The 24,911-nt window shown below is 53.4% G+C and overlaps 1 protein-coding gene across 1 annotated transcript in view; it reads right to left on the bottom strand.

Annotated features, from left to right (window-relative positions):
- Nucleotides 1-8,862: 8,862 nt before the first annotated feature.
- Nucleotides 8,863-24,911, bottom strand: part of ITGA10 (integrin subunit alpha 10) — a 50,232-nt gene continuing 34,183 nt past the window's right edge. Inside the window, exons 13-31 of the mRNA XM_075071076.1 lie at nt 24,196-24,339; nt 23,704-23,706; nt 23,432-23,635; nt 21,759-21,889; nt 21,058-21,224; nt 20,810-20,952; nt 19,493-19,603; nt 18,572-18,657; nt 18,005-18,146; nt 17,501-17,593; nt 16,418-16,494; nt 15,563-15,652; nt 14,605-14,689; nt 13,990-14,103; nt 13,530-13,628; nt 11,956-12,069; nt 10,943-11,038; nt 9,802-9,915; nt 8,863-9,153 (exon numbers count right to left, since the gene is read on the bottom strand). Coding sequence (XP_074927177.1) covers nt 9,103-9,153; nt 9,802-9,915; nt 10,943-11,038; nt 11,956-12,069; nt 13,530-13,628; nt 13,990-14,103; nt 14,605-14,689; nt 15,563-15,652; nt 16,418-16,494; nt 17,501-17,593; nt 18,005-18,146; nt 18,572-18,657; nt 19,493-19,603; nt 20,810-20,952; nt 21,058-21,224; nt 21,759-21,889; nt 23,432-23,635; nt 23,704-23,706; nt 24,196-24,339 — 2,064 coding nt within the window. The 3' untranslated portion in view covers nt 8,863-9,102. The remainder of the gene's footprint in view (nt 9,154-9,801; nt 9,916-10,942; nt 11,039-11,955; nt 12,070-13,529; nt 13,629-13,989; nt 14,104-14,604; nt 14,690-15,562; nt 15,653-16,417; nt 16,495-17,500; nt 17,594-18,004; nt 18,147-18,571; nt 18,658-19,492; nt 19,604-20,809; nt 20,953-21,057; nt 21,225-21,758; nt 21,890-23,431; nt 23,636-23,703; nt 23,707-24,195; nt 24,340-24,911) is intronic.

The following is a 24,911-nucleotide window of genomic DNA, read 5'->3' on the forward strand; positions in this document are numbered from 1 at the left end:
CTCTGCTGCTGAGGGTTTGTCAAAGAGACACAGGCACTTCAAAATGTTTTGCTTCCCATTTCACCTTGACTGCAGATCTACCTGTCAATGCTGCTTTATTTACAGAAATCTGCTTGGATTGTTCCACCCACTCCCTTGTTATCAGTGGGAGTTTTTTTAAGTGCTGTGGTGGGCCTGCGTCCTCACATAGGTGACTCGAAAGGCTGCAGGTTTTAAATGATCTGTGTTGTGCCAGTGAGCTGAGTAGAACTGGTCCGTTCTGTGGCAACAAAAGTCCAAATTGTATCCTTAGAGACAGGAATGTAAAGAGGGGCTAACTCTGCTGACTTCGATTGAATTACTAGCTTTGCTCAGCTGTGACTGAGAGCAGAATGGCACTCTGGCTCACCTAATTCCATATGTGAATCGTTTGGCTCATTCTGACCATTTATTTCTCCATTCCTCCCCCTGCTCGCTGATGAATTTCACAGGCCTCCGGAAGCAGCTGTTCAAGAAAGAGACAGACGTTTGCTTCCTTGAAGCATTGACATTGAATAATTTAAAAGGAAAAGAAGAGCCAGACGGAGCTTATCCACAAGCTGTTTAGATAGTGGCGGTTCTAACACTGAATGCAAAGGAAATCGGGTGAAAGGGGGCACGTGGACTGCATGGTGTATGTGTGTTGGAAGGGGTGGGATAATGGAAGGATGATTAATTGATCCATCCTACCGCTAATTTGGAGAGTAAAGTTATTGGAGGTAGGGGCAGAGAATAAGCCTATGTTTGATCTGTAATTAATGACTCCCTAGTGGAGAAGCGGGCTATATTGTGAAGACCTTTTTATGATCAAGGTCATGCCCACACTAGGGGGCTGTAGCACCATCATAGCTATGCCACTATAGCCTCCATAGTATAGAGACAGCCTCAAGCCATGGCAGGGAGTTTTCTGGCAGCGTGGGAGTGCCACCTCCCTGAACAGTGGGCGATGGAAATATTCTTCCGTCCACCTACCTGCATCTACACGTAAAATCTAGATCAGTTGACCGAAGTTTTAAGTGGAGACTCATAGACTCGTAGGTCAGAAGGGACCAATATGATCATCTAGTCTGACCTCCTGCACAAAGCAGGCCACAGAACCCTACCCATCCACTTTTATAACAACCCCTAACACATGACTGATAATGAAGTCTAAAATTGTGGTTGAAGACCTCAAGCTGCAAGAGAATCCACCAGCAAGTGACCCTGCCCCACGCTGCAGAGGAAGGCGAAAAACCTCCAGGGCCTCTGCCAATCTGCCCTGGAGGAAAATCCTTCCCGACCCAAATATGGCGATCAGCTAAACCCTGAGCATGTGGGAAAGATCACCAGCCAGCACCAGAAAGAATTCTCTGCAGTAACTCAGATCCCATCCATCAACATCCCTCACAGACCATTGAGCAGACTTATCTGCTGATAATCCAAGATCAGTTGCCCAAATTAAACTATCCATCATCATCCCTCCATATACTTATCAAGCTTAGTCTTAAAGCCAGATAGTCCTTTTGCCCCCACTACTCCTCGAGAGGCTGTTCCAGAACTTCACTCCCTAATGGTTAGAAACCTTCGTCTAATTTCAAGTCTACACGCCTAACTATCATTTGTACCCATTTGTCCTTGTGCCTACATTAGTACTAAGCTTAAATAATTCCTCTCCCTCCCTAACGTTAATCCCCCTGATATATTTATATAGAGCAAGCATATCCCCCCAGGCCCAAGATCTAAATCCCACTGCAAAAGAAATACAATCTTCATTAAATGTTGCAGCACAGTTGGTAATTGAGAAATCAAATGTGACTGGTAATGTGGGGTGACTCCATTTTTGGGGAGCCTCACCTTAGCCGTCTTAAAAAGAGCTCTATTTTTCAGAAAGGGAGAGGGGGTTCTGCACTATCTCCCTGAAAATCAGGGCTCCTTTCAGGTATCTCAAATTGAGAACCCAGAAATAGAAGTGCCCCCAAATCGCTACTCACTTGAGAAAATCTTGGCTGTCAATTTTTTAAGGCTAGAAGGGACCAGTATAATAATTTAGACCAGTGGTGCGCGGGCGCCTCTGTGGCACATGATATTAAAGCACTGTGTGATTGGTTAATAACTTGCATTTAATTATTAACCAGTCAGGATGCTTTTCCTGTGTTAACCAATTGTAGTTGATTTAATAATACTTGGTCAATCATTTTGCTTTGAGAATAATGTACAAAAACAATAAAACATACTCAAATGAAACAATCAGTTCACGCTACTGTGGCTCTGCTGGGTACTGTTGATTGCTAATTTGGCTCCTGGACCAATGAGGTCTGAGTATCACTGATCTAGACTGACCTCCCGAATAACAAAAATGCTAAACGATTTAGAAAAGCTACCCTAAGAGGAAAGACTAAAAAAAAATCTGGGCATGTTTAGTCTTGAGAAAAGAAGACTGAGGGGGAATCTGATAAGTCTTCAGATATGTTAAGGGCTGTCACAGAGAGAACGGGGAATCTGCTGTTCTCCATCTCCATTGAAGGTAGAACAAGAAGTAATGGGCTTAATTTGCGGCACGGGAGATTCAGGTTAGATTAAGGAAAACTTTCTAACTCGTAAATGTAGTTAAGGCTTCCTAGAGAACTGGAATCCCTTCATTGAAGGTTTTTAAGAACAGGTTGGACAAAGTCCTGTCAGCTTCTATTTTGACATTTCCCTCTGTTTCCTGTGCCGAGCCTAATAACTTCTAGTTGAACTAGAGCTGACTTCAAGTGATGGAGAATCCACCGTGGCGCTTGAGAAACTGTTCCAATAGTCAATTACTCTCACTCTTAACAATATGCATCTTATTTCCTGTTCAAATTTTGTTGACTTCAGTTTCGAAATGGTCTGTGGAGCCATCAGATGGCTGCTTTGGATTATATTCTCCACTCGGGTTTCACCTGAAACCATGGTATAAATTGATGGCAAAGCCCAGTGTAGACAACTTCAGAAGCCTCTGTGAAAGAGGAAACCCTGGTCTGGTAACTTTTGGTTTATATGGTACCCAAAGGGGTAGAGAGAATCTTGAGAAATGCCATTTATCAGGGGGTTTGCCTTGTCCTTATTTAATGATTTAAATGTGTAATCATTGAGATCAGTTAGTTGTGTGACCATGTTTACACTCCACAGAAGAGCTTGTTCATTCTTACCGACTTCCCCATATTAAAACATGGGACTGACAAAGAGAGGTGGGAAACCAGAGTAGGAGGCAGCGTTGAAATGCAGTTGGAAGCCAACTTGGCCTGGTTCTGTTGTTGTCTGTCCATTTGTAATAAACAGCCATCTTACGTGATCACCTTGTCTAGACTTTGTGTTACCACGGTTGCGTTTTGTGGGGGTGCACGGTCAAAAAATCACAAGATTGGCTTAAAAATCTATGGAAACCAACTGCCCAAAAGTGTTGGGTTCTTTGTGATTTGGGGTTTCCATTCTTAAGCATTCCTTTGCCCCTTTTTTTGTTTTTATTTTATTATTTTAAAGACAGCTGAAAGTCTCGTGTCATCACATGACTCCAGGAGCTGGAGCTTTAAGAACCAAAACATGAACTATCACAAGAATTGTGGTTGAATCCATGGGCATTGGCAGCACTGCATTAAGAGGGTTCTGCTGGTGTTGTTTGCCCACCAGAGAATAAGAGGTGAGAATATTATCCCACCAAACAAACAATTTGTCTTTAGTAGGGAAGTTGTGGCTTGTGCATTTGCCCATTTTTTATTGATGTAGATGGTCGTGGTGAATTTGACTCCTGCTGCTATTTCGGGGAGACAGAAGTCCTGGGGTCTAGTCTTAACAGTGCCACTGACTTATATGTCACTTCTCTTCTCTGTGCCCATGTCACCAGCTGTAAAATCGGAGGTAATAATGTTGACCTCCTTTTGTAAAGTGCTTTGATGTCTATGGATGAGAAGTGTATCTGCACGAGGAAAGTTTTAAGGCATATTTTTCTACTTGTTGCTCATTGCAAGAACCTCCGAAGACGACTATGAACAGATTGCAGACAAAAAACCTCTGGACCTGCTTCTCGTTTGCACTGGGGCCCTTTTATATGGCTCTGGCAGTGTCAAGGGGCCTTCAAGTGGAATTAATTCCATTAGTAACTCACTAGTATTAGAGTCAAGGGTTAAACATTGGATTACTCTGTGTGGTTGACAGTACAAAACGTCAGTTTCTCTCTTCTCCTTGGGCAGTCTGTTTCCTCTGGTGTGGGAGGGTCTCCCCCTCCCCCCACCCTTTAGCTGCATAAAAATAGGAAAATTTAATGTTTCAATCCTGCTGTGGGGCCCAGATGCAGGGATCTGCTGTTGCAGGAACCTGTGGCTGTGAGACCACAAAATTGGCAGGGGGATGTAGAGCTGGTTATGGGACCTGAAACTACTGTCTTTTATTTAACTGATTACTTCCAAGTTGATGGTGTTGCTTTAATTGTAAAACCTCTATTCATCTGGAGGCTGCAAAGCACTGTACAAAGGAGGTCCAATGCCATCCCTCTTTTCCAGAGAAACTGAGGCACACAGGCATAAAGTGACTTGCCCAAGGTCACCCACCAGGCCAGTGGCAGAGTAGAATTCAGGTCTCCTGAGTCCTAGCCCAGTGTGCTGTCCGCTATGCTGCCTGCCTGTTGAGAGTTGAGATCCGGTCCCCTCTCTCTCTTTCCCCACAAGTTGCTGCTAATGATTGTTGTCTTAAACCTGGGGGAAGAATTGCACAAGTCAAAACAAAAGCTACATCCCAAGGATCCTCTTGCCAGCCAGTATCATAGAATGTCAGGGTTGGAAGGGACCTCAGGAGGTAACTAGTCCAGCCCCCTGCTCAAAGCAGGACCAATCCCCAGACAGACTTTTTGCCCCAGATTCCTAAGTGGCCCTCTCAAGGCTTGAACTCACAACCCTGGGTTTAGCAGGCTGGTACTCAAACCACTGAGCTAAGAAGCAGGCACTGTTTGATTTTGCAGAAGGTGGGAAGACGGATTTGCTCACTACACAGGCAGGCAACTGCAGCCTGGAGGTTAGTGGTGGATTTTAGAGCACGTTTTGAGAGACTCTTTGGAGCTTGTTTGCATGGGCCACTTTTCAAAGGGAAGCCACGAGAATACATCCTCTTTTCATGAATACGTTTTATTTGCTCCAGCAGCAGCGTCACGGATTTGCTTGGTTTTGTATTCAGTGCAGACGGAAGGGATCAGATTTTCCTTTTGAAGCACAACCAGAGGGAGGGAGAGATGAGAAGTGGGTTGTTAAACAACGGAACTTCTCCACTGCACATGTGTGAGTGGGAGTCCTAGGGCAAGCGACTGAAATTTTGTGAATTGGCTCTTTGCGTGTTCGGCACCCCGCACGACACTGCTGTGTGCCACAAATAAATCAAGACTGCGACTTCACCAAATGTTCCCTCTTCCCTCTGTTGGACAGATGTAGATGCCATTGTTTGTTTGTAAAGGGCTTTACATGTCAAGTATTAATGGTTGAGTCTGTAATTAGTAGGAGTACTTCGTACGCCTGTTAGCAAAGTACAACATAATAGAGAGTTGAAACATAATAGATCCTTAGCCATAGGTGCTGTTGTTGGAGTACCGGGTCGGCTTTGAAAGCTTTGAGTGGATGGATTAGTGTGCAAGCTCCTTTTTCGGGTATGTGGGTTTGTGAATTAGTAAAAATGAAGGACTGAGATAGAAGGGCTCTTTTCCAGAATCTTTAGGCCAGGAGCAAGGTTATTTTGGTGACCTCTATTGTCCAATTCCTATAAAGGTGGGAGAAGGTTAAGTACGCATCAGAAGGATCCCACTGCCTTCCTGTTGTTGCCTTTCTCCTTGGGTAACTGCTTAACTCCCTTTCTAGCGACAGTCGTCCTCTTTTCTCTCTGCTTGTTCTTTTATTATAAATCATGTCCCAGCAACTGCAGGACCTAACCGCATTAAGGCTTTAATCTACAGTTGGGACTAGCCTGGATTCAGCTGCCCTGAAGTGGAGACCAGGACATGCAGAGGGTTTGCTTCGGGTTCAGTTAGCGTGAACAGCTGCATGATTTAGTCTACACTTGGGGCACAGGTTCATGGGGGTTATACAGCTTGCTGAAACCCAGATATTCTTGTGTGTAGAAGGCCTTGGAGATTTTCTTAGTCATACTTCTTATGCAGACAGCAGCTGACGTCCTCAGGCTAGAGAGTGTTTCCACTAAATGCTACTTTGGTGCAAAGCTCTGCTATTAAAACCAAACCGTTCCCTTCACTTTACGTTGGTGCTGCTTGATGGTTTTGCCTCTTTACCCACTTGGCTATTGGTCAGGTTCAATCTCTGGCATCTGAAGCAGGCTGCTCTTCAGCTTTCATAGACATGGTGGGCTGGAAGGGACCTCAAGAGGTCATCCAGTCCTGTGCTGAGGCAGGGCCAAGCGTTCCTAGACCATCCCAAACAGGGATTTGTCTCACCCAGGGGTGGCTCCAGGCCCCAGCATGCCAAGTGCATGCCTGGGGCGGTAAGCCACAGGGGGGCACTCTGCCGGTCGCCGCGAGGTCGGCAGGCAGGTTGCCTTCGGCGGCATGCCTGCGGAGGATCCGCTGGTCCTGCAGCTTTGGCAGACCTCCTGCAGGCATGCCACCGAATCTGTGGAACCGAGCACCTCTCGCAGGGAAGCCGCAGAGGCAGCCTGCCTGCAGTGCTTGGGGTGGCAAAATACCTGGAGCTGCCCCTGGTCTCACCTGTTCTTATGCCTCCCCAGTGATGATACACATGCAAAATGGGCAAGGACTGCCTCGGAAGGAGTACTACAGAAAAGGATCCGGGGTCGTAGTGGATCACAGGCTAAATGAGTCAACAGAGTAACACGGTTGCAAAAAAAAGTGAACATCCTTCCGGGATGTATTAGCAGGAGTGTTGTAAGCAGGACATGAGAAGTGATTCTTCCGCTTTACTCTGCACTGATTAAGCCTCAACTGGAGTAGTGTGTCCAGTTCTGAGTGCTACATTTCAGGAAAGATGTGGACACATTGGAGAAAGTCCAGAGAAGAGCAACAAAAATGACTAAAGAAACCATGACCTATGAGGGAAGATTGAAAACGTTGGGGTTGTTTGGTCTGGAAGAGAGCAGACTGAGAGGGGACATAACCTTTCCCTTCTCATAACAACTTTTTATGTACTTCAAAGCTGTTAAGAAGAACAGTTTTTCTGAGGATGGGACAAGAACCAATGGGCTTAAATCACAGCAAGGGGTTTTAGGTTGGACGTTAGGAAAAACTTCCTGTCAGGATGGTAGAGCACTGGAATAAATTGCCTGGGGAGGTTGTGGAATTTCCATCCTTAGAAATTCTTAAGAGCAGGGTTGACAAACCCGTCAGGGATGGTTGAGATAATACTTAGATCTGCCATGAGTGCAGGGGACTGGACTAGATACCTCTCGAGGTCCCTTCCAGTTCTCTGATGTTAGCACCAAATGATCAGAGAGATTCTCCTAACTCTACTGTCTGTATCAGTATCTGCCACATTCATCCCACTCTAAAACCGTCTCCACTCTGGCTGGGCATGGACTGTGGAGCTTGAATACCTGCTTAGAGCAGGAGCTGGTTATACTTTGCCATAGGTACCTTCTATTTGTCCATGCTCGAGTCAAGAAAAAATCAGTGTCTATTTCAGTGCTGGAGCAGACTCCGCAGTCCAGGGGATGCCCTAGGAATATCCTATCCTTCAGGTTTTAAGGGGGTTGAGCAGATACACACAGGAGGCTGCGGCTCTTTTTAACCCTGCTGCTTTGGCTTTTGTGGCCTCTGCCTTTGGAAAAACATGCAGCAGGTGCAAAGCAGTTCAAGCTTCTGGCCTTCAGGCTTGTTCCAGGGGAATGAGTCTCATCCTGCTCCACCTGGGCCAGGCCAGAGGCAGCGATGCTACGGAGCAGTAGCTGGGAATGTGATGCTTTCTTACCTGGCCTCCTCCAGCTGGAGGATTTTCTAGCCCCAGACTCTCTCTCTAATCACGTGCTGTGTCCCCCCACCCCCCCAACCTTTATGCCCAGGCCATTGTTGCGTTACTTGGACCTGCATCAGAGTGCTGTGTGGCATTCCTGAAAGGGGAAGAAGCAGGAGCAAGTGGTGCTCCCTGAGCTGTCGGGCGTCCCTTCCCTAATTCCAGCTGTCTTGTTCACGCAGACAGTTCCTCTAATTCCTCACCCTGCAGCCTCTGTGATGCTGGCTGCTCACTCCGCCCCCGCTAAGCCTGGCTCCGTTTTGAGTGACTCTTGCAGCAGGAATGCCCTCAGCCCCCATTGCACCACCCTAAGTGAAAGGAAGCCCCAAGCGGGATGGAGCAGACATGGCCGAGTGACCGGACTTGCACCCTCTTAAAACAGCATCTGCCATAGGACCGTGTGGGGTGAGGTTTATGTTAACTCTTGCCAGTCCAGCGTAAGAGGGGGAAAGGACATAGCAAACCACGCTGCAAACTTTATTGACAAGCCCCGGCTGGCTACGACAAGGTGCAACGACTACATTGCTCAAAGTGCAGTGGGAAACGCCGCGACCACCTGGGCTGCAGCTGGAGAGGTGGAAAGAGGTTCTGTGAGAGAGCATCTGACGGCTGCTGCAGTCTTTCTAATTTCAGCTGGCCTGGGCTGATGAGGTTGAGTGGCTGATTTGGAGATCCACCCTGGCTTATGCACGTGGGTTTTTTGTGCCGCCTTTGGTAGCCAGTAAGGTTTCCCGTAGTCCCTTTGGGCTCAAAATACTTGGGAACCTAGCTGCATCCTTCATGCAGCTTAGGAGCACTAGCAGGGTTATGGGATTAGCGTGCTCCCCCCCCCAGCCCTGGCACACCATCTTTTGAGTTGGACCCCCTCCTGCTTGGGCTTACATCTTCCGCTGGTTCTACTGCTGGACCCCATGTGGCACCAGCGAGAGAGGAAGGTGGTGAGGTCCTCGGAGCCATGGGCGTGCCAAAGGAGATGTTCGTGGGCTAACCGAGTAACGGTCTCTTCTGCCCCTCAGCCCAGCCCCTGCTGCTCTTCCTCTGAGGCAGGTGGGATCGGCTGGAGCGTGGTGGGGCTTGAGAGACAGTGAATTGTTGTAGCAAGAAACAGAGCAGGGCAGCTCCTGCAGTGTCACTGCTCCTTCTCCTCTTCCTGGATCTTCTTGTGAGTAAAGAATCCAAGCTGCCGAGAGAGGGGAGAAGAAATTGACGGGTCAGTGTGAATTTTGCCAGGGAGGTGTATCTATTGTTAAATAGGCTCAACCACCTGACCTTGTTCCAGCTGGATCCTGGGACTTCGCAGCTGTGAGGACTCAGCCACACACGGCCACTCAGACAAATTAATATGAATGAACTACAGCTGTGAATTTCTGAAGTGGACTAGTGAAATCCCATAACATCCCTGTGTAGCTGTGCTCATTCAGAATTAGTGGCCTTAACTGGGTTTAGCTTAATTCACTTTGGAAATGCAGTCTAATTTAACTCACTCCGAAGTGAATTAAGCTAAACCCAATTAAAGCCACTGTAATTCTGAATGAGAGCATCGTTCGAGGGATTTAATGGGGTATTGCTAGTTTAATTAATGGGCTTTAACTTTCTTTGGGGTCCCTGTGTAAACCTGAGCATTTGAAGCCTTAAGGCACTGTTACATTCCAACTGGCACCTTTTTACCTCGCTCTGCCAGCATAAGGGGGCTGTAATGCAGCCTCTGTGTTCAGGGCGCAGTCCCTGGGACAACACTTCCAACCCCCAAGTTGAAGTCCTGACAGCTGTTAGCAGGACAGCACCTGGTGTACCAAAGTTCGTGCTACATTTCTACACGGCCGCCTACCTTCCACAGACAGAATATGATCAGCGCCAGTAGCAGGAGCCCTCCAATGCTGCTGCCGATCAGGATCCATAAGGAGATGGGGATGCGCTTGGGCTGGATAATCTCCAGGACTGTCTGCAAAGAGCTGCTGATGTTAGAAGCAAAGCCAGAAGTTCCCTGCCCCTGCCCGAGTTGGGTATTGAGACCTTAGGGAGGGTTAGCTGCCACAGTGAGGGGTATGGTATAAGACCCAAACAAACCACACCTTGTGAGGACTGTTTGCCTAGTGTGCCATACTGCCCACTCTGGGGTGGAGCACGGTATCTGTTCACCACTACACAGGACAAGTGCAGAAGAGCATAGCCAGAGTTGGGCCAGCTCATTCCAGCAAGTCACTTAGTTCCTGATTTGTGTGTGTGTGCGTGCGTGCGTCCGTCCGTCCGTCCGTCAAGGCATTTGTAAAGTGGCGGTGACTGAATTTACACAGGCAGTGCTGTATAAGGCTTGTCGACATCAAGCAGGGGGGCTTAGCGGAAATGAGAATTGTGCCCTTAGGATTTAACACTTTCTCCTTCCTCAAACCTACCTATGAACGGACCAGCTTTTGAATGAGTGTTAGAAGCAGTGCCTGGCTTCTCCTAGCCAGCTCCAGTTAATGAGGCTGGACAGCAGACCCGCCACCCAAGTGTTGAGACAATGCCAGGGTGATTTCCCTCCTACTAATTGCAGGGCTCAAGGACTCAACCCGCTGTCTTTTGCCACCAATGGTCTTGACCAAATCTCGGCTTGTGAGAACATCTAATGCAGCAGCTGCCACTCAGGCAAATTCACCTTTCACTCAGCTGCTCCATTCCACTCGGCCAGCACCTGCCATTCCCCAATGGTATAAATGTGACCCCAACCAAGACAGAAATCAGGCAGGGACAGCGTGTTGTTTTTGCCACCTTGACTTTGGCCGTATCAGAACAAGAAAATAAGGCTTCAGGCCCTGCTTGCCCCAGGTATTTAGGTGCCTAAATCCCCCGTCCCTTTGAGGATCTGGACCCAGACCAAGGTGGGCTGCAGGGGGGGACTAGAATCCCAAACCACGGCTCCGTAGGAAGTGTTCCGCTCTGGCCCATTGGAGGGCTAGAAACCCCACCCCCATCCCCCCGCCCGCTACCTCTCGCTGGTGCGCTGACTCCTCGAGGAAGAGGAAGCTGTTCTCTTCGGTGACAATTGCAAACATGCTGACGACTTTCACGGTTTTGAATTTTGCCTGTTGGGAAAAGTCACAAGGGCCAGGGATCAGCCTGGCCTGGTGCAGAGTGGAAGCACAGGGCTGCAGTTCAAGCCTGAGGCCTGGTTTATGCTAGAAACGTAGGTTGACAAGGCTACAACCCTCAGGGATGTGAAAAATCCACACCTGGGGGCTGCAACTATGCCAGCCTAACCCCCCATGTAGCCACGGCTGGGGCACCAAGAGAATGCGGACATCGGCCTGAGCACTCCTGTCGTTTGAGGCGGTGGCACGACTCAAGCAATGGGAAAACCTGTCTATCGGCCGGGGGTTACAGCAGCCCGGGTGCTGCTCTAGCCCTGTGCTGGAGCCAAGCCAGTGAATACGAGGGACCGTTGTGGTCAGCTAGTCGGAGCTCCTTTAGGGACGGCCCTGGTGTAATCAGATCATGTCTTTTAAAGGGAATTTGCACAAGGCTACAGGGCCACGCAGAAAAGCACACTGCCGGCTATGGGAAACAAAGAGCCGGCTTTTATCCCCACAGCACCTCCGGGCCCTGCTCTGATGCCTCTTAGCACAGCAGAAGCCTCAGCCAAGATTGAGATGCCCCTGTACTAAGGGCTGCAGCCACAGAGGGAGAAACTGTCCTTGCCTCTGACCCAGAGCATCCAGTCTAGACAAGATAAAGGATGGGAGGGGAGAGGGGAAGTGACTTTGCCCAAGCTCATTGGCAGAGGCAGGAACAGAACCTGGCTCTCCCATGTCCACTCGACCACACGGCTGCTCTCAAAAACGACTACAGTAATGGATCCAGCTACCCTTGCTTGCCCCACTGCTGTGAGGCTGGAGTGCCGCTGGTATGATGCAGCCGTACCTGTTACAGATTGAGATATGGATGGGACACTGGCTACTGTAGCTCCCCCCATACCACACGCACAACATCTGGGTGCACTCACCCTCCTGAAGAAGTCATTGTGGATCACCCTCAGCAGGTGGATGGACACCTCCGTGTTCTTCTCCAGCTGCTCCAGCTCACACCTGACCACCTGGCACCAGGAGTTGCTGCAGTTCTGTGAGGGGAGCAGAGGCAGGGCCATGAGCACCACATTCTGAACTCGCGCCAGCCGATGCCCACCGTCACCTTAGGCAAGGGCAGGTGTGGGGGGGTGAGGCTGGTGGGGATGTCTCTGCCAGTGCTAGGACATAGCTGGTTGGATGGCAAAGCGATCACTGTGGGGGGAATCCGTCCCAGCGCTCTTGACTCAAGCCAGTCTCCCCAGCTGCTTGATGGCTTCACAAAAGAATTTGCAAAATTTGTCCCAAGCAAACATTTTTTTTGCCAATAAATTGTCTTTCAACTATGTCACTGCTTGGTGAGTTCTGGGCGGGATATATTTTCCTTCTTTTCCCATCCCCCTCACTCTCCCCACCCAGGTCATTTTTGAAAATAACCAGGGGGTGGAGGAGACGAAATGGAAAGTCAATCGAAGGAGCAAACTGGGTGCGTTCCAACTCCCATGACTGAAAAATAGAACAAGTTTGTAAAGAAAAACCCAACCACTTCACCCAGCTGTAGGGTAACATTTTCCAAAGTGCAGCTGGGACTGGCTCATGAATCCCCTTTCTCAGGAGATACACAGGCACCTGTCTTCCACTCACTGGCACTGGTGCTTAAGCTTGTAGGGCCTAGAGCCTCAAAGAGGTGCTGCAACAGTTTGGCAGCTCTGCGTCCTAAGTACCCAAGACCTTCTATAGCATTGTAGCCAGCCGCTGCAGTGTAGACGCAGTTATCCTGCTCCAGAGGAGCGTTCTACTGGTCTAGCTGTTCCCATGCGGGAAGGGGAATAAGTTATACGGCACCTTTATACCAGCATCACTACATCCACTCTAGAGGTTGGCCTGGCATAGCTTAATCACTATGGCCACGTCTCTATGGTCAGCGCTGCATGGCCCAGCTGTACCGAGCCTGCTGTGCCGCTGCAGCATGTCTGGTGAAGACACTCTATGCCACTAATAGAGTTAAACAGGTATAAACGCTGGGTGCAGATTAGGCCCTTTGGAAAATGGGACTTAGATGCTTTTGAACACTGTCACCCACTAACCATTATGTTTTGGGCAGGGGGGCGTGGCAAGGCATAGCAACAGCGGGGGTCTTTAAGGAGGCCCAAAGAAATGACCTGAGCTGGAATTCAGGCAGGACATCAATATTCAGGCTCTCTTTGCCAGGGTGTTGGTGGCAGGGGTGGTGTTCGCCAGCTCTCCAGATGAGCACAAGCTGCCACTTAGCTTGGTTGAGCTGGATGGCACCTCCCATGTTGCACAGCAACTGGCTTCGGCTTTGCAGACCTCCTCTTGCCCCAGGGGATAGTGCCCCTTTCTGAATGGACTCTCCCAGTTTTGGCACACTCAAGCTTTATCTGGGGGAGATGGCCCCTCCAAGCATGGATCGAGCCCATCTCTGCTTTGTTTGAGGTCCCTGTGCGAAGGGACTATGGCCGCTGGCGCTGCCTGATGGTGCCATGCCACTCACCAGTCTGTCTGCATGCAAGAGATCTTCAGGGTGAATAGGAATCACTCCAGTCTGGCTCCGTAGCGTTGCCTCCGTCAGGTTTTGCACAACACAGGTAACCTTGAACGAGACAGCACATGGCAGTGTGGTCGCTACACGGCCTGGTAGGAGTAGGGCCTAGAGGGGAGATTTGGGGGCTGGCGCCCAACAGACAGACAGCCCTTTGCAGGGCAGGGGATCCTACCCGATCTGCCCCCTTATCTCTCTCCAATTATTTCAGGTGCAGAAGCACCAATGATGGAGAGCAGCAGAGACCTTAGACCTGACTTCCACTCCCGTGCTTGAGCCATGAGCCCATCGAGCCCATGCTCCCAGCTGAAGCTGAGTGGGTCTAGCAGCTGTTTGCACATGGGGAAGGGCTGAGGGCTGGCCCGGGGCGAGAGGACTGCTCCTGCTTCTGTCTCGCAAGCCAAGGACTCACGTTGTGTGCGATGATGTGTGTGACGGAGAGGAAGTAGCTGCGCCGGAAGGCCATGGCAGGGAGGTACATTATGACGGAGAGGTTCCTGACCGCGTAGCAGCCGAGGTTCTGGACCTGCACAGAGACAGGAGCGATGCCGTTCAACAGCTGGCAAAGGGCAGGGGCCAGCTCCTAGTAGTGCCAACCTTAAGCAGCCACCCAGCCTAGGCTTGAGGTCTATGCAGCAGCTGTCCAGGAAAGATCCTGGAACAGCCCAGAGGAGGTCGCCTTCGATGGTTTGCTCTTGGGGGGGCAGGGCCAGTTGGCTTATGTATTTGTACAGCGCCTAGCACCTCCTCCGTGACTGCTCGGCGCTACGACTCTCCGTGCACCCTGCTGGACAAAGCCTCCATTGGAGCCCTGGGCTTGGTTCATTAAGGGGATGCTTCAGATTGGCGACCCCTGGAGTTCAAAGACCCCCGTGCTCTCCAAGGGGCCACGCTTCACTCCTATGTGGTTTTCCAAGAGGCATGGCTGGAAGAGGAGCCGACGTGCTCTAACCCGAGCCCCGAGAGTTGTAGGGTGCCCCCTAGTCTCTTGGGAGGAGCTGCCCCTCACCCCCCACATTACTGGTACCTTGATGGTGGTCTTGAACTCCGGCCCGACGCTGCTGGAGAAGGTGCCCGCCGGGTGCACTTCGTAGCGGTTCAGGGTGGCCTCGCTGCAGGGACACGGCATGACTGGGGGGGTGACGTGGTGCAGAGCAGATCATCCCCTAGCGCCCCGACCCTGCTGTCTCCAGACACCTCTACCCCCAGATCACAGGGCCTGCCGGAGACTGGGAGAGCCTGGACTAATTTGGGGGTAGGGGAGCACTGTCAGAACAGTCCCTACTAAGGTGGTTTGTGGGGCAGGGAGCCCAATTTATCCCCCGGGAATGGGCAGGAGCTTCAATGTGTCCTGCGGGGATTGGCCAGTTGCAAACAGGCAGGTTTGGTGCTGGGGCTCAAGCATCTAACTGGCCAGGAGGCCAAGTCTGCTGGAATCTCTTGGCCATGTTTTCCCCGGGGCTTGGCCCTGGCCCAAGCAATCTGGAGACTGCTTGGGATTCTGGGAGGCCCTAGTGCTGGCCTAGTGGGGGGATGGATTTCCCTACATCCACCTGCAGCAGGGCCAGACTGAGGAGGCGGCGCAGGGTCTATTAGCCCCCCGCAAATCAACTCAGACTCAGCATCGGGGTCCCCTCCCCGCCTGCAGGAGAGGGGTGCCCCAGTTTAACTTCCAATGCACCTTCAAACCGGTTTAGTTCTACCAATGCCAACAGCTCCGGTTGGAACACTCATTGGGGTTCAAATCAGGATCAAGTTAATTCGAAACAGGTCTAAACTCAACCATGCTAAGCCACTCTTAAACCAGATTGAGAGCCTCCACAGACACAGGGCGTAACTAAACCGGGCTGACTTCACCTCTAAAGCTGTGCAGGTTTCTCGTGTGGACAAGGTCGTGGTTCTGGCTGCTTTAATCCCATGCCAACACTCGGGCATCCACCGCCAACCCCTCCCCTTCCGGATCGGCTTCCCCCAGACGGTCTCACCTGGAGAGGAAGAGGTCAGGCTCGTAGGTGACGTAGGCGAAGGGCTGCACTGTGTTATCATGCAGGGTCTCGTTCATTTCGATGCTGTCGCTGGAAGGAACAAGAGTGGATCGTTACAGCGGCGGGCTTGCGTACCCTGCCCCAGTTCCCAGCAGCTGCCCAGCCTTGGTGAAAGGCCCTGATCCTGGTCAGATCTCTCCCACTCAGAGGTTTAAGGCAAACGCCCCCTCCACATTCCGGAATCAGATGCTTGGCTCATCAGGGCCAGCCAGGGCTGATGCGGGAGGAACAAAGGGGGACAATTGTACTAGGGGCCCAAACGCCTCCCCCCACTTCATCCCCTAAACATCTGTGCAAAGAAAGACATGGGAGGGGGTGAGCCCCAGGCACCATGATGTCCCGAGAGCCCCAGATTTCTCTCCTCAATCCTGGGGTCGCCACCTGGCTTCCAGCAGCCCCAGGCCGGATGAGGATCAGTGGTTCTCCTCACCACCGCCCCTCACAATCTTCACTCTCCAAGCCCCTCTGCAAGGCAGGGCCGGGCTGGGATCCCCACTGGGGCGCTGCAGCCCAGATCTACACAAGCTTTTCGGCGCTGAACATCCACTGCAGAGGTGCCAATGAAATCCGTGGGCGTTAGGACCTTCGCTACCTCTGTGGAGCTGGGCCCGAAGTGACCTCCTCTAGGAGCCTGTGACTTAGCGGGGAATTGAAGCCAGCTGCCCCGCGTCCCCGGCTAGCGTCCTGTCCGCTCCTTGGTGGTGATCAGCAGACACATGGAGGTGTGATTGCCCCCCGCCCCGCCCTGCCCCAGCCTGTGGGCCGGGGAGGGTCAGTTTGGCCAGCCGCTCTTACCTGCTGGCTGTGAGTTTCAGCTGTGCGCGGTTGAGAAGGAAGGAGCAACTGAACTCGAACTCGAGCAGGAACGCCACCTGGGGAAAAGCAGAGCCTTCAGGCCAGCCCCTTGCCCGTCTCTGCAGCAACCCGGCGTGGGGCATGGCCAGCGCTGGGGTGGACGTGGAGATAGAGCACTGGGTGCACGAGGGGACAGGCAGGAGGGGGAGGTCCCTTTTTCACACCAGTCCCCAAGGCTCCGGTTCGCTGTCCAGCGGCCTTGCAATGGTGTCAGTGACGGCGGTAGCAGGAGGCAGAGCTAGTGGTTAGGTCTAATTATCTCCTCTGCTTTCCTTTGTTCCAGCTGCTTGTCCTGCCAGGCGTGTATCGCTGCATCCCACTAGCCCCAGCTGCTCTCCTTCCTGCCCCTCCCTGGCTGCCTGCCAGATCAACGGCCATGCCCAGGAGCGTCTGGGCCACAATGGGTTAATAAGTCAGCCTGTCGCCTGCGTAAATGAAGGGGGGCGGGTTGGGGGGGCTCAGAGGACAGCTTCACATCCCGCCTTGCCAGCAGCCCGCCACAGGTGGGAGGTGGAACCCAGGGCTGGAAAAGCAGGGGGTGTGGGGTGGGATTGAGGGGCATCGGCAGAGCTGGAGGTGGAATCCAGGGCTGGAAGAGCAGGGGGCGTGGGGTGAGATTGAGGGGCATCGGCAGAGCTGGAGGTGGAATCCAGGGCTGGAAGAGCAGGGGGCGTGGGGTGAGATTGAGGGGCATCGGCAGAGCTGGAGGTGGAATCCAGGGCTGGAAGAGCCGGGGGCGTGGGGTGAGATGGAAGGGCATCGGCAGAGGTGGGAGGTGGAACCCAGGGCTGGAAAAGCGGGGCGGGGTTGGAGGGGCATCAGCAGAGGTGGAACCCAGGGCTGGAAGAGCAGTGGGGGTGAAGGGGCATCAGCAACTCTCAGGCTGAAAGCGGGGATGGGGCCAGGACTGGAGCTACACGCCAGGAAAGCAGCCGAGGGGGGGTGCGAGCCAGGCTCCCGGCCTTTAACCAGCAGCACGAATTCACTCAGAGCCAGGACACTAAGGGCTTCGGCCGCGCTCACCTTTGCCAGGGACCTGAAGACGGGGTAGCTCACGCTGCAGGCGCGGGCGTGCGGGGAGGGGGCCGCACATTCAACCTTCACCTGGGTTTCCCCCTGCGGGAACAGACGAGCCCGTCAGCAGCCCTGCTCACCCCCATCCACCAATCAGGCCGGGGGGGGGGGGGGGCGGCCAGGCATAGGTCAGAGCCTGGGACCGGCTCTTGCTTTACCCTGCCTGGCAGGAGAGGCGGGTCGCAGCCCCTTTCCCCCATGCACTAAACAGCTTTAGCCAACGCCTCTGTCGCATTCCAGTCACATGGGGCGGCATGAGGCTGGTTCCTGGGTCCAGGTGCCCAGATTGGCCCATTCCTGCTGACCTCGCACGGGCAGGAGGCGTGTACCGGACTGGGAGGACCAGTGTTCCAGTCCAGCCCATCCTCATTCCTGTACACTGCTCTCTGCAAGGTGCCCTCCCTTCCCTGCAGATCCCCTGCCGCCAGCCCTGGCTCCCAGCGAGCGACTCACCTTGAGCGAGAGGCTGGAGAAGTGGAGGTTTTTGGAGAACCAGAACTTCAGGCTGGCATTGTAGGCATTTTCCTTCTTGTTCTCCAGGACCACGTCCACCAGAACCTTCCTCTTCCCCTTGCGGATAACGTGAGGCTTCTGCCTGCAACGGGAAAGGAGGCGACGATTCAGCGTCAGACTGGCGGCAGCTTTGGCTGGGCGGCTGCTGCACAAGCCTTCCGGGGGCAGTGAGACACGCCTAGGGCGAGGCTTGAACCCACAACCTCGGGATCTAAAGCCCCAGCTACCTCAGCTAGATGGCTGAGCCTGACCACACGCTATATACAGACTGGCCTCTAGAGGGGGACAAAGTGTCATCCAGAGGCGCTGAATTTCGGCAGCATTTCGATGGATGCTCGTCCACCCCTACAGTCCTTCGTTTGGCGGGCGCTTTAGGGCTTGCAAAGTTCCCTGTGTCTCGGGGGAAGCCAGGCTCAGAGCAGACAGTGGCTAGCCCAATGGCCCCTGCAAATCCATGGCAGAACAGGGAATAGACTCCAGGCCGCTCCGTTCCCGGGGCTGCCATACCTGGAGCCGGCGAGATCCGTGCTAGCCTGGAGCACCAGGTCCGTGACACACTCATTGTCCTCTCCGCAGTCCTTGAAGAAGGGGATCTGAAAGCAATGGAGAGGGGTCACTGTTGGCTAGGACTCAGCGGGAGGCACTGGGCTGTTATCCGAAGTCAGTGGGGGGTGGGGAAACTGTCTGCAAGGCGGCCGGCTCGCACCTTGATGGAGCAGATGAAGAGGATTCCAGCTCATGCATTTTGCCCCACCCAGCTCAGACTCCCCCATCCTCTTCCTCCCGCAGAGCCTTCAGCAGCGGGGCAGTTGGGAGACGCACGGGGAACGCTCTGAGCTGTAGAGTTTAAGGCCAGAAGGAATCATCTTGTCTGAGCTCCTCTGCGTCACCAGCTGCACCGGCCCAGCACCCGCACACTCAACACCGCCACTGAATGTAGACCCAAGGATTACAGCCAGATGGCTGGCTTTCAAACCACACCAAGACACAGCCAGAGTCTAGAACTGTGCCCCTCATACCCCAACAGAGAGTCTAGAACCACCCATCCACCCAGTCTAGAACCACAAATACCAACATAGAGTCTAGAACCACCCATCCACCCAGTCTAGAACCACAGACACAAGTCTAGAAGAGCCCACAGGTTACTGGGACCCATTTCCCAAGGGCACCGTTCCATGTTAGTTTCATCCTCCACATCTCTCCGTGTTTTTGGAGGCAACCCCCGCCCCTTTCTGCTGTCTACAGGAGGAGCTATCCGGTCCCCAAGGCAGGTGCCAACTGCAGAGAAGGGAGACAAATGGAAGCAAGATTTCAAGTGGCCGTATCCAAAGCCTTGCCCAGCTCCCAATCCCAGGGGTGGGATCCCGGCCGCCCAGGAACACATGGCTTGTTAATGACCCAGAGCAAAGGGACAGGCCGAGCGCTCACCAGCTTCTTAACAGTGGTGGATGATCTCTCGTCCAGCACAGGGCCTGGGTCAGAATCGCTCAGGGCAAACTTCACCGTCATGCTGACCGGCCTCAGGTAGTCCGTCGTGTCCTGCCGGGAGGAAGGAACCTAGGCTAGCTTTCGAGACGGGATTCCTTAGCCACCCCCCGTCCCCCGGGAAGGATGTCAGCTTTGCTTGCAACCCGCTGGACCCCATGCTTCGGGAAGAGGGTATGGGAACACTTCCCCTGGGGCATTATGGGATTGAGGGGGGTCACCTTCCTCCGAAGCATCCGATATTAGCCATAGCTGGAGGCAGGGTAGCTTAGCCAGGCCAAAGGTGGGATCCCTCTAACAAGGGGATGTGACTAACAGATCCCTAAGTGGCCTGGGACTGGCCCTTCTCTCCACGGGCTGTACTCTCCAACCTGGGTCCCCCTTGTCATAAAACAGGGGGCTGCCGGCCAGGCATTCCCTGGGAGCCTGGAATTTGCTCCTGCTGTGGTCCAAAATAACCCACATTTGGTGATGCTGCCAAAGCCCCCTGTTGGAGCGGTGTTCTGGAGCGGGCTGGAGGCTTGGTGGCTGGCTGAGCCCTTGTGACTTGGACAATTTCCGGGCTGCTGAGGCTTACGTTTAATTGTATTTATTGCATAATTCGTTATGCTAACGGACCTGGAGCCTAAGCTGGGCCTCGTGATTATTTTAAGTCTAAATCAAGAACGAGTCAATAAATAACCCCCGGGCCAGGTAGCTCAAAGATGGGATCAGTCACAGGAGGAAACTCAAATAGGACGACAAATGCTTTGATCCCGGGTGGCAGGACAGTGCCCTCCCCTCACTGGGCAATGGCACATCGAGCAAGAAGGATCAGGCAGTCCTAAGGGAGACAGTGTGATCTAGTGGGTAGAGCACCGGGCTAGGACTCAGGAGACCTGGAGCAAGATGCTTTCCCACTCTGTGCGTCTGTTTCCCCTCCCACTCTTTCGACTTAAAAGGGCAGGGACCATCTCTCGCTATGGGTCTGTCTACGCTGCACTCGGTGGCGTGACTGCAGCACAGGCAGATGGACTGGTACCTTAGCCGGCTCAGGTACCAACAGCAAAGAAGCTGTCGCCAGGTCCCTGAGCATGCGCTTGAGCCGCTAGCTCGTGTTTGCCAGCCGATAACACCTCTGCTTGCAGTGCAGCATAGCCTCAGGGTGTGCGTGCAGCGGCGGGGCCGCTGGGTGCTGTTGTAAGACTGATGCTGTACAGCAGGAGGCAGGATGCTCCATCTCTCCCTTCCTACCCCTCCCAGAGTGCCCCCCATACTCACGATCACATGGAAGGGGAGCGGCTCGCAGGCTGTCCTCCCCACGCTGGCTCGGAGCCGCTTCTGCATCAGCTTCTGGGAGGTGTCGTCGAACACGGCCCTGGTGCCGAACTTCCTGTCGTCCAGAGACACGCTGTACTTGATCCCTGCGCCGACAAGGGGGAGGAGTCATGCCGGAGCCTCGGCACTTGCCGCGGGCCCACGGCACCGCGTACCAAGCCAGGCGGGCGCCGGGGCCCCACGGCACTCACCGAAATGCCTGTCCCCCCGGCCCGGGGACCTGGAGGTGGCGCGGAAGCAGACGGTGGCCATGACGCACAGGGAGTCCTTGCCGTGCCTCTGGCAGTTCTTCTGGAGCACGTTGATGGAGGCGGGGTTGACAGCCAGTGAGGCGTTGACCTGGACGAACCTCCGCGACCTGGCCCCCGGGGACCACACATTCAAGACACTGGTTCCCTAGAGCGCCCCGGACTCCCACCGGGGCCAGCTCAGCACTTCCTCTGCAGCCGTTTGTCCAGTCACGGGGGAAACTAGCGCACAGGGAAGCTAGAACTGGACACTCGATACTTTGTGCTCAGCTTCTCTAGGGTACTCAGCTCCCTCAACGAGGCCTGAAGGCAGGTGGAACTCCCCCCTGCCCCCCAGAGACTCACCCCTGCACTGGGGGCATCCCTCCACCCTCCATGCCTCCTACTCTGCATTAGCTAAGGCACTGCTGCCTAGTGGTTAGTGCACTAGATGGGGCCTCAAGAGCCCTGTGTTCTATTGGCCAGCCCTGCTGCTGGGCGACCTCAGGCAAGTGACGTTCCCCTGTCCGTGCCTCAGTTTCCCCATCTGTACAATGGGGATAATGACCCTGAGCTCCTTTGGAATGCACCACGGCCATTGGCTGGTCCAACACACTTGCCACCTGTCCTGCTCGGCCCCTCCGCAGCAGGATGGAGCGACTCACCGCAACACCACGGCGGCTCCCTGGGCCCCGACGGCCAAGTCCACCAGCTCATCCCCGTCCAGGTCCATCTGCCCATCCACACTGCGGCCGAAGTAGCTCAGACTCGGGTGGAGGGACGAGGCTTCGATCCGCTGGCGGGTAAGTGGGAAGTTAGTCACCGGTGGAACAACGAGCACAGCCAGGTTTAACTCATTCCTCCAAGAGGCAGCATTGCCTAGTGGTTAGCACATTGGCTGGGGACTCAGGGAGCCTGGATTCTATTCCCAGCTCTATCACTAACCTAGTGGGTGATCTGGGGCAAGCCACTGTCCTGTTCTGTGCCTCAGTTTCCCCACCCATGCTTTGTCTGGTAGGCTGTTTGGGGCTGGGAGCTTCTCATACTAGGTGTCCATGCAGTGCCCAGCACAATGGGGCCCGACCTTCTGGGTGCGCCAGTGTAGTGCTAACAACACCCCCCAAGGCCCATTAGCACCAGCCCCCTGGGGAGCCAGCAAGGCATTCAGGGAGATCCAGGCTGCTCTGGACCAGCACCCAGAGAACCCTGGAGGTAGCTTTACACCCACCCACCCTCCTGCCCCAGGAGCTCCAGCTGGGAGATCCCAAAGTCTCTGCCTGGCCAGTGGGGAATAACCTGTTGGTGTTTCTAACCCTGGAGCCCTGTCTCTTCCCCAGCATGAGGGGACACTGTCACCTCCTGGGACACCCAAAAACTGCCCTTGCTGGACCAGACAGGCATCTGCATGATGGACAACCCCCCAACCCGCCTCTGCACTGAATATGAGTGCAGGAAAATCCTTCGGCACCTCAAGGGGTCTCGTCACAGGGCAAGCGAGTGAGTCGAGAGGATTTTGGTGCCACTTGCCACCAGGGGGCAGCCCAGCCACAAACAAAACCCCACCCTCATGCCTAAGGCCACCCTGCAAAGTTGGGGCTGGCAAATTCCTCCCCCATCGGCCCCACAAGTGGCGGGTGACAGAGTGAGACCCCTACACCCAGAGTCCAGATCCTCGCCTATGGAAATCAAGAAGAGTTAGGAGCTTAAATACCCTGGAGCATCTGGGCCCAGATATTGATCACAGGATGGTTTCCTGGGAATTTGTTGGGGCTGGTGATGAAGAAAGGGTGCTTGGTGAGGGGCACTGTGGCAGGTGGGTGGTGGGAGTGTCTAGTGGTTAGAGCTGGTGAGGCGGGGGCTGGGAGCCAGGACTCTTGGATTCTGTTCCCAGCATCCCAGGAGGGAAGTAGAGGGGGGTGGGCGCCAAGAGTCAGAACTCCTGCGTTCTCTTCCCAACCCTGCCACTGACTCACGCTATGACCTGGGGCACGTCACTGCCCCACTCTGTGCCTCAGTTTCCCCATCTGGAAAATAGGGGTGAACATTACCCAGCTCACTTGGGGATAAGGGGCAAAAAGACTTTAATGAGTGAACGTTAATGAAGCACTTTGAGCTCCTCAGGGGCTAGTGATAGCTGTAAACCTGGCATTACATTATCCATCCATTATTAACAGCAGTTAACCCACTTGTTTACGGTAGGTCCTAGTGTAATGGAAGGATTGGTTTTAGGATCCATACAAGTCTCTGGATCTAAATCCTCCTTATCAGGGCTGGGCTATTTCTATAGGCCAGACATGCCGTGTTCTCAGACACCTTCCGTCCTGTCCAAGTCACTGACCTGCTGGTACTGCGGCAGAATGCTGCCCCGGGAGCCATGGTAAACATACACGGCCCCCCGGTGGCCGTCCTCCAGGGGCGCTCCCACCACCACGTCGTTAAAGCCGTCGTGGTTGAGGTCAGGCACAGCCGCCAGGGAGTAACCGAAACGGGAATCCTGGGGCTTCTTGTCAGCATGCAGGGTCCCGTTGAACATCAGGAGCAGCTGGGATGCAGGGAAGGGAGTGAAAGGGCCTTAACATCCTCCAAGTCAGATTCAGCCTCTCTCTGCACCTGCTAGGTCCCCGGCCATGTCTACTGGGAGCCTTTGATCATGTCGCCCTCCTGTGGCTAGCCCTAGCCATTACAACAGCCTACTACTTTCCTGCAGCCAAGAGTTAGCCACATCTACTCTGTCCTGCCCTCCCCTGCTCCATCACATCTAGAGGCCAATGAGCCTACTACCAGAGCTGGTCTCTTAGATCAGGATGTAGAAACTCATGCTTTAAAATCCCAAGGCCCCAGGTTCAGTCCCTCCTGCTGACATCCTGGGATATGCCATTAAAATGGCAGAGGCAGAACTTCAGCAGAGAGCGTGTTTGTTTGTGGGGTGAAGGGTGGGGTCTGTCAGCCCCAGGAATCAGACGCAGGGCTTCTCCTTCCCCTCTGCAGGGTTGCATTCCCGTTCCTCCCCCTTGCAAGCCTGACAGCATGCTCCTTATATGCACAACCCTGGAAAATACCCACCCACCCACGGAGCAAGGTAGGGCAGGCACTGTAATTTACCTGGCCGACTTTGTAGATATAGACCCGGCCTGTTTCTTTGCTCTGACCTCCCAGGTACATTGGGGCGGCAACCAGCAGGACGTCTGTGATGCCGTCCCCGTTCACGTCCACAGGGCACACTTCGCTGCCGAAGTACGAGCCGATCTGCAAAGAGGGTAGATTGGGGAAGGGGGTACGTCAGAAGACACAGAGCCCTCATTTTCCTGTCTCCCCAGCATGCTCAGTGCCAACCTTGCTATCTGCACTGCTCAGGCCTTGTCTACACCACGACATGGCCTCAATTTAATAATTGGCGCTGAATTAACTAAAGCTGGAACCGGTGCTAGAGGCCATGTAGACGCTCTGTTAAGCCAGACATAAACTGGTTTAACTTCTGTTGATTCTGAGCCAAAATGGGTTCACACAGATTTAGTTGAAATCGGCTTAAAACAAATCAGTCAAACCGGTTCCACTTCCTCATGTAGACAAAACCCCAAACTAACCAACCCTCTTCACGGGTGGTGGAATGGAATGGAAAACTGCATTATAATGTACTGCCACTAGGTGACACTGTGTAACTTTACCAGAGCCAGGACTAGCCAGAGCAGCCCTAATTATATCCTCAGGAGAAATCATCTCCACGTATCTGGCATTAACGGGGGCAGGAAGGGGAGAATAATTCAGAGTGACACGACACCCTGGGTGGAACTACCCCCTTTTTTACACGCTCACATGTG

This window comes from Chelonoidis abingdonii, chromosome 11 (genome assembly GCF_003597395.2).
Source record: "Chelonoidis abingdonii isolate Lonesome George chromosome 11, CheloAbing_2.0, whole genome shotgun sequence".
In the NCBI taxonomy this organism is placed as follows: Eukaryota; Metazoa; Chordata; order Testudines; family Testudinidae; genus Chelonoidis; species Chelonoidis abingdonii.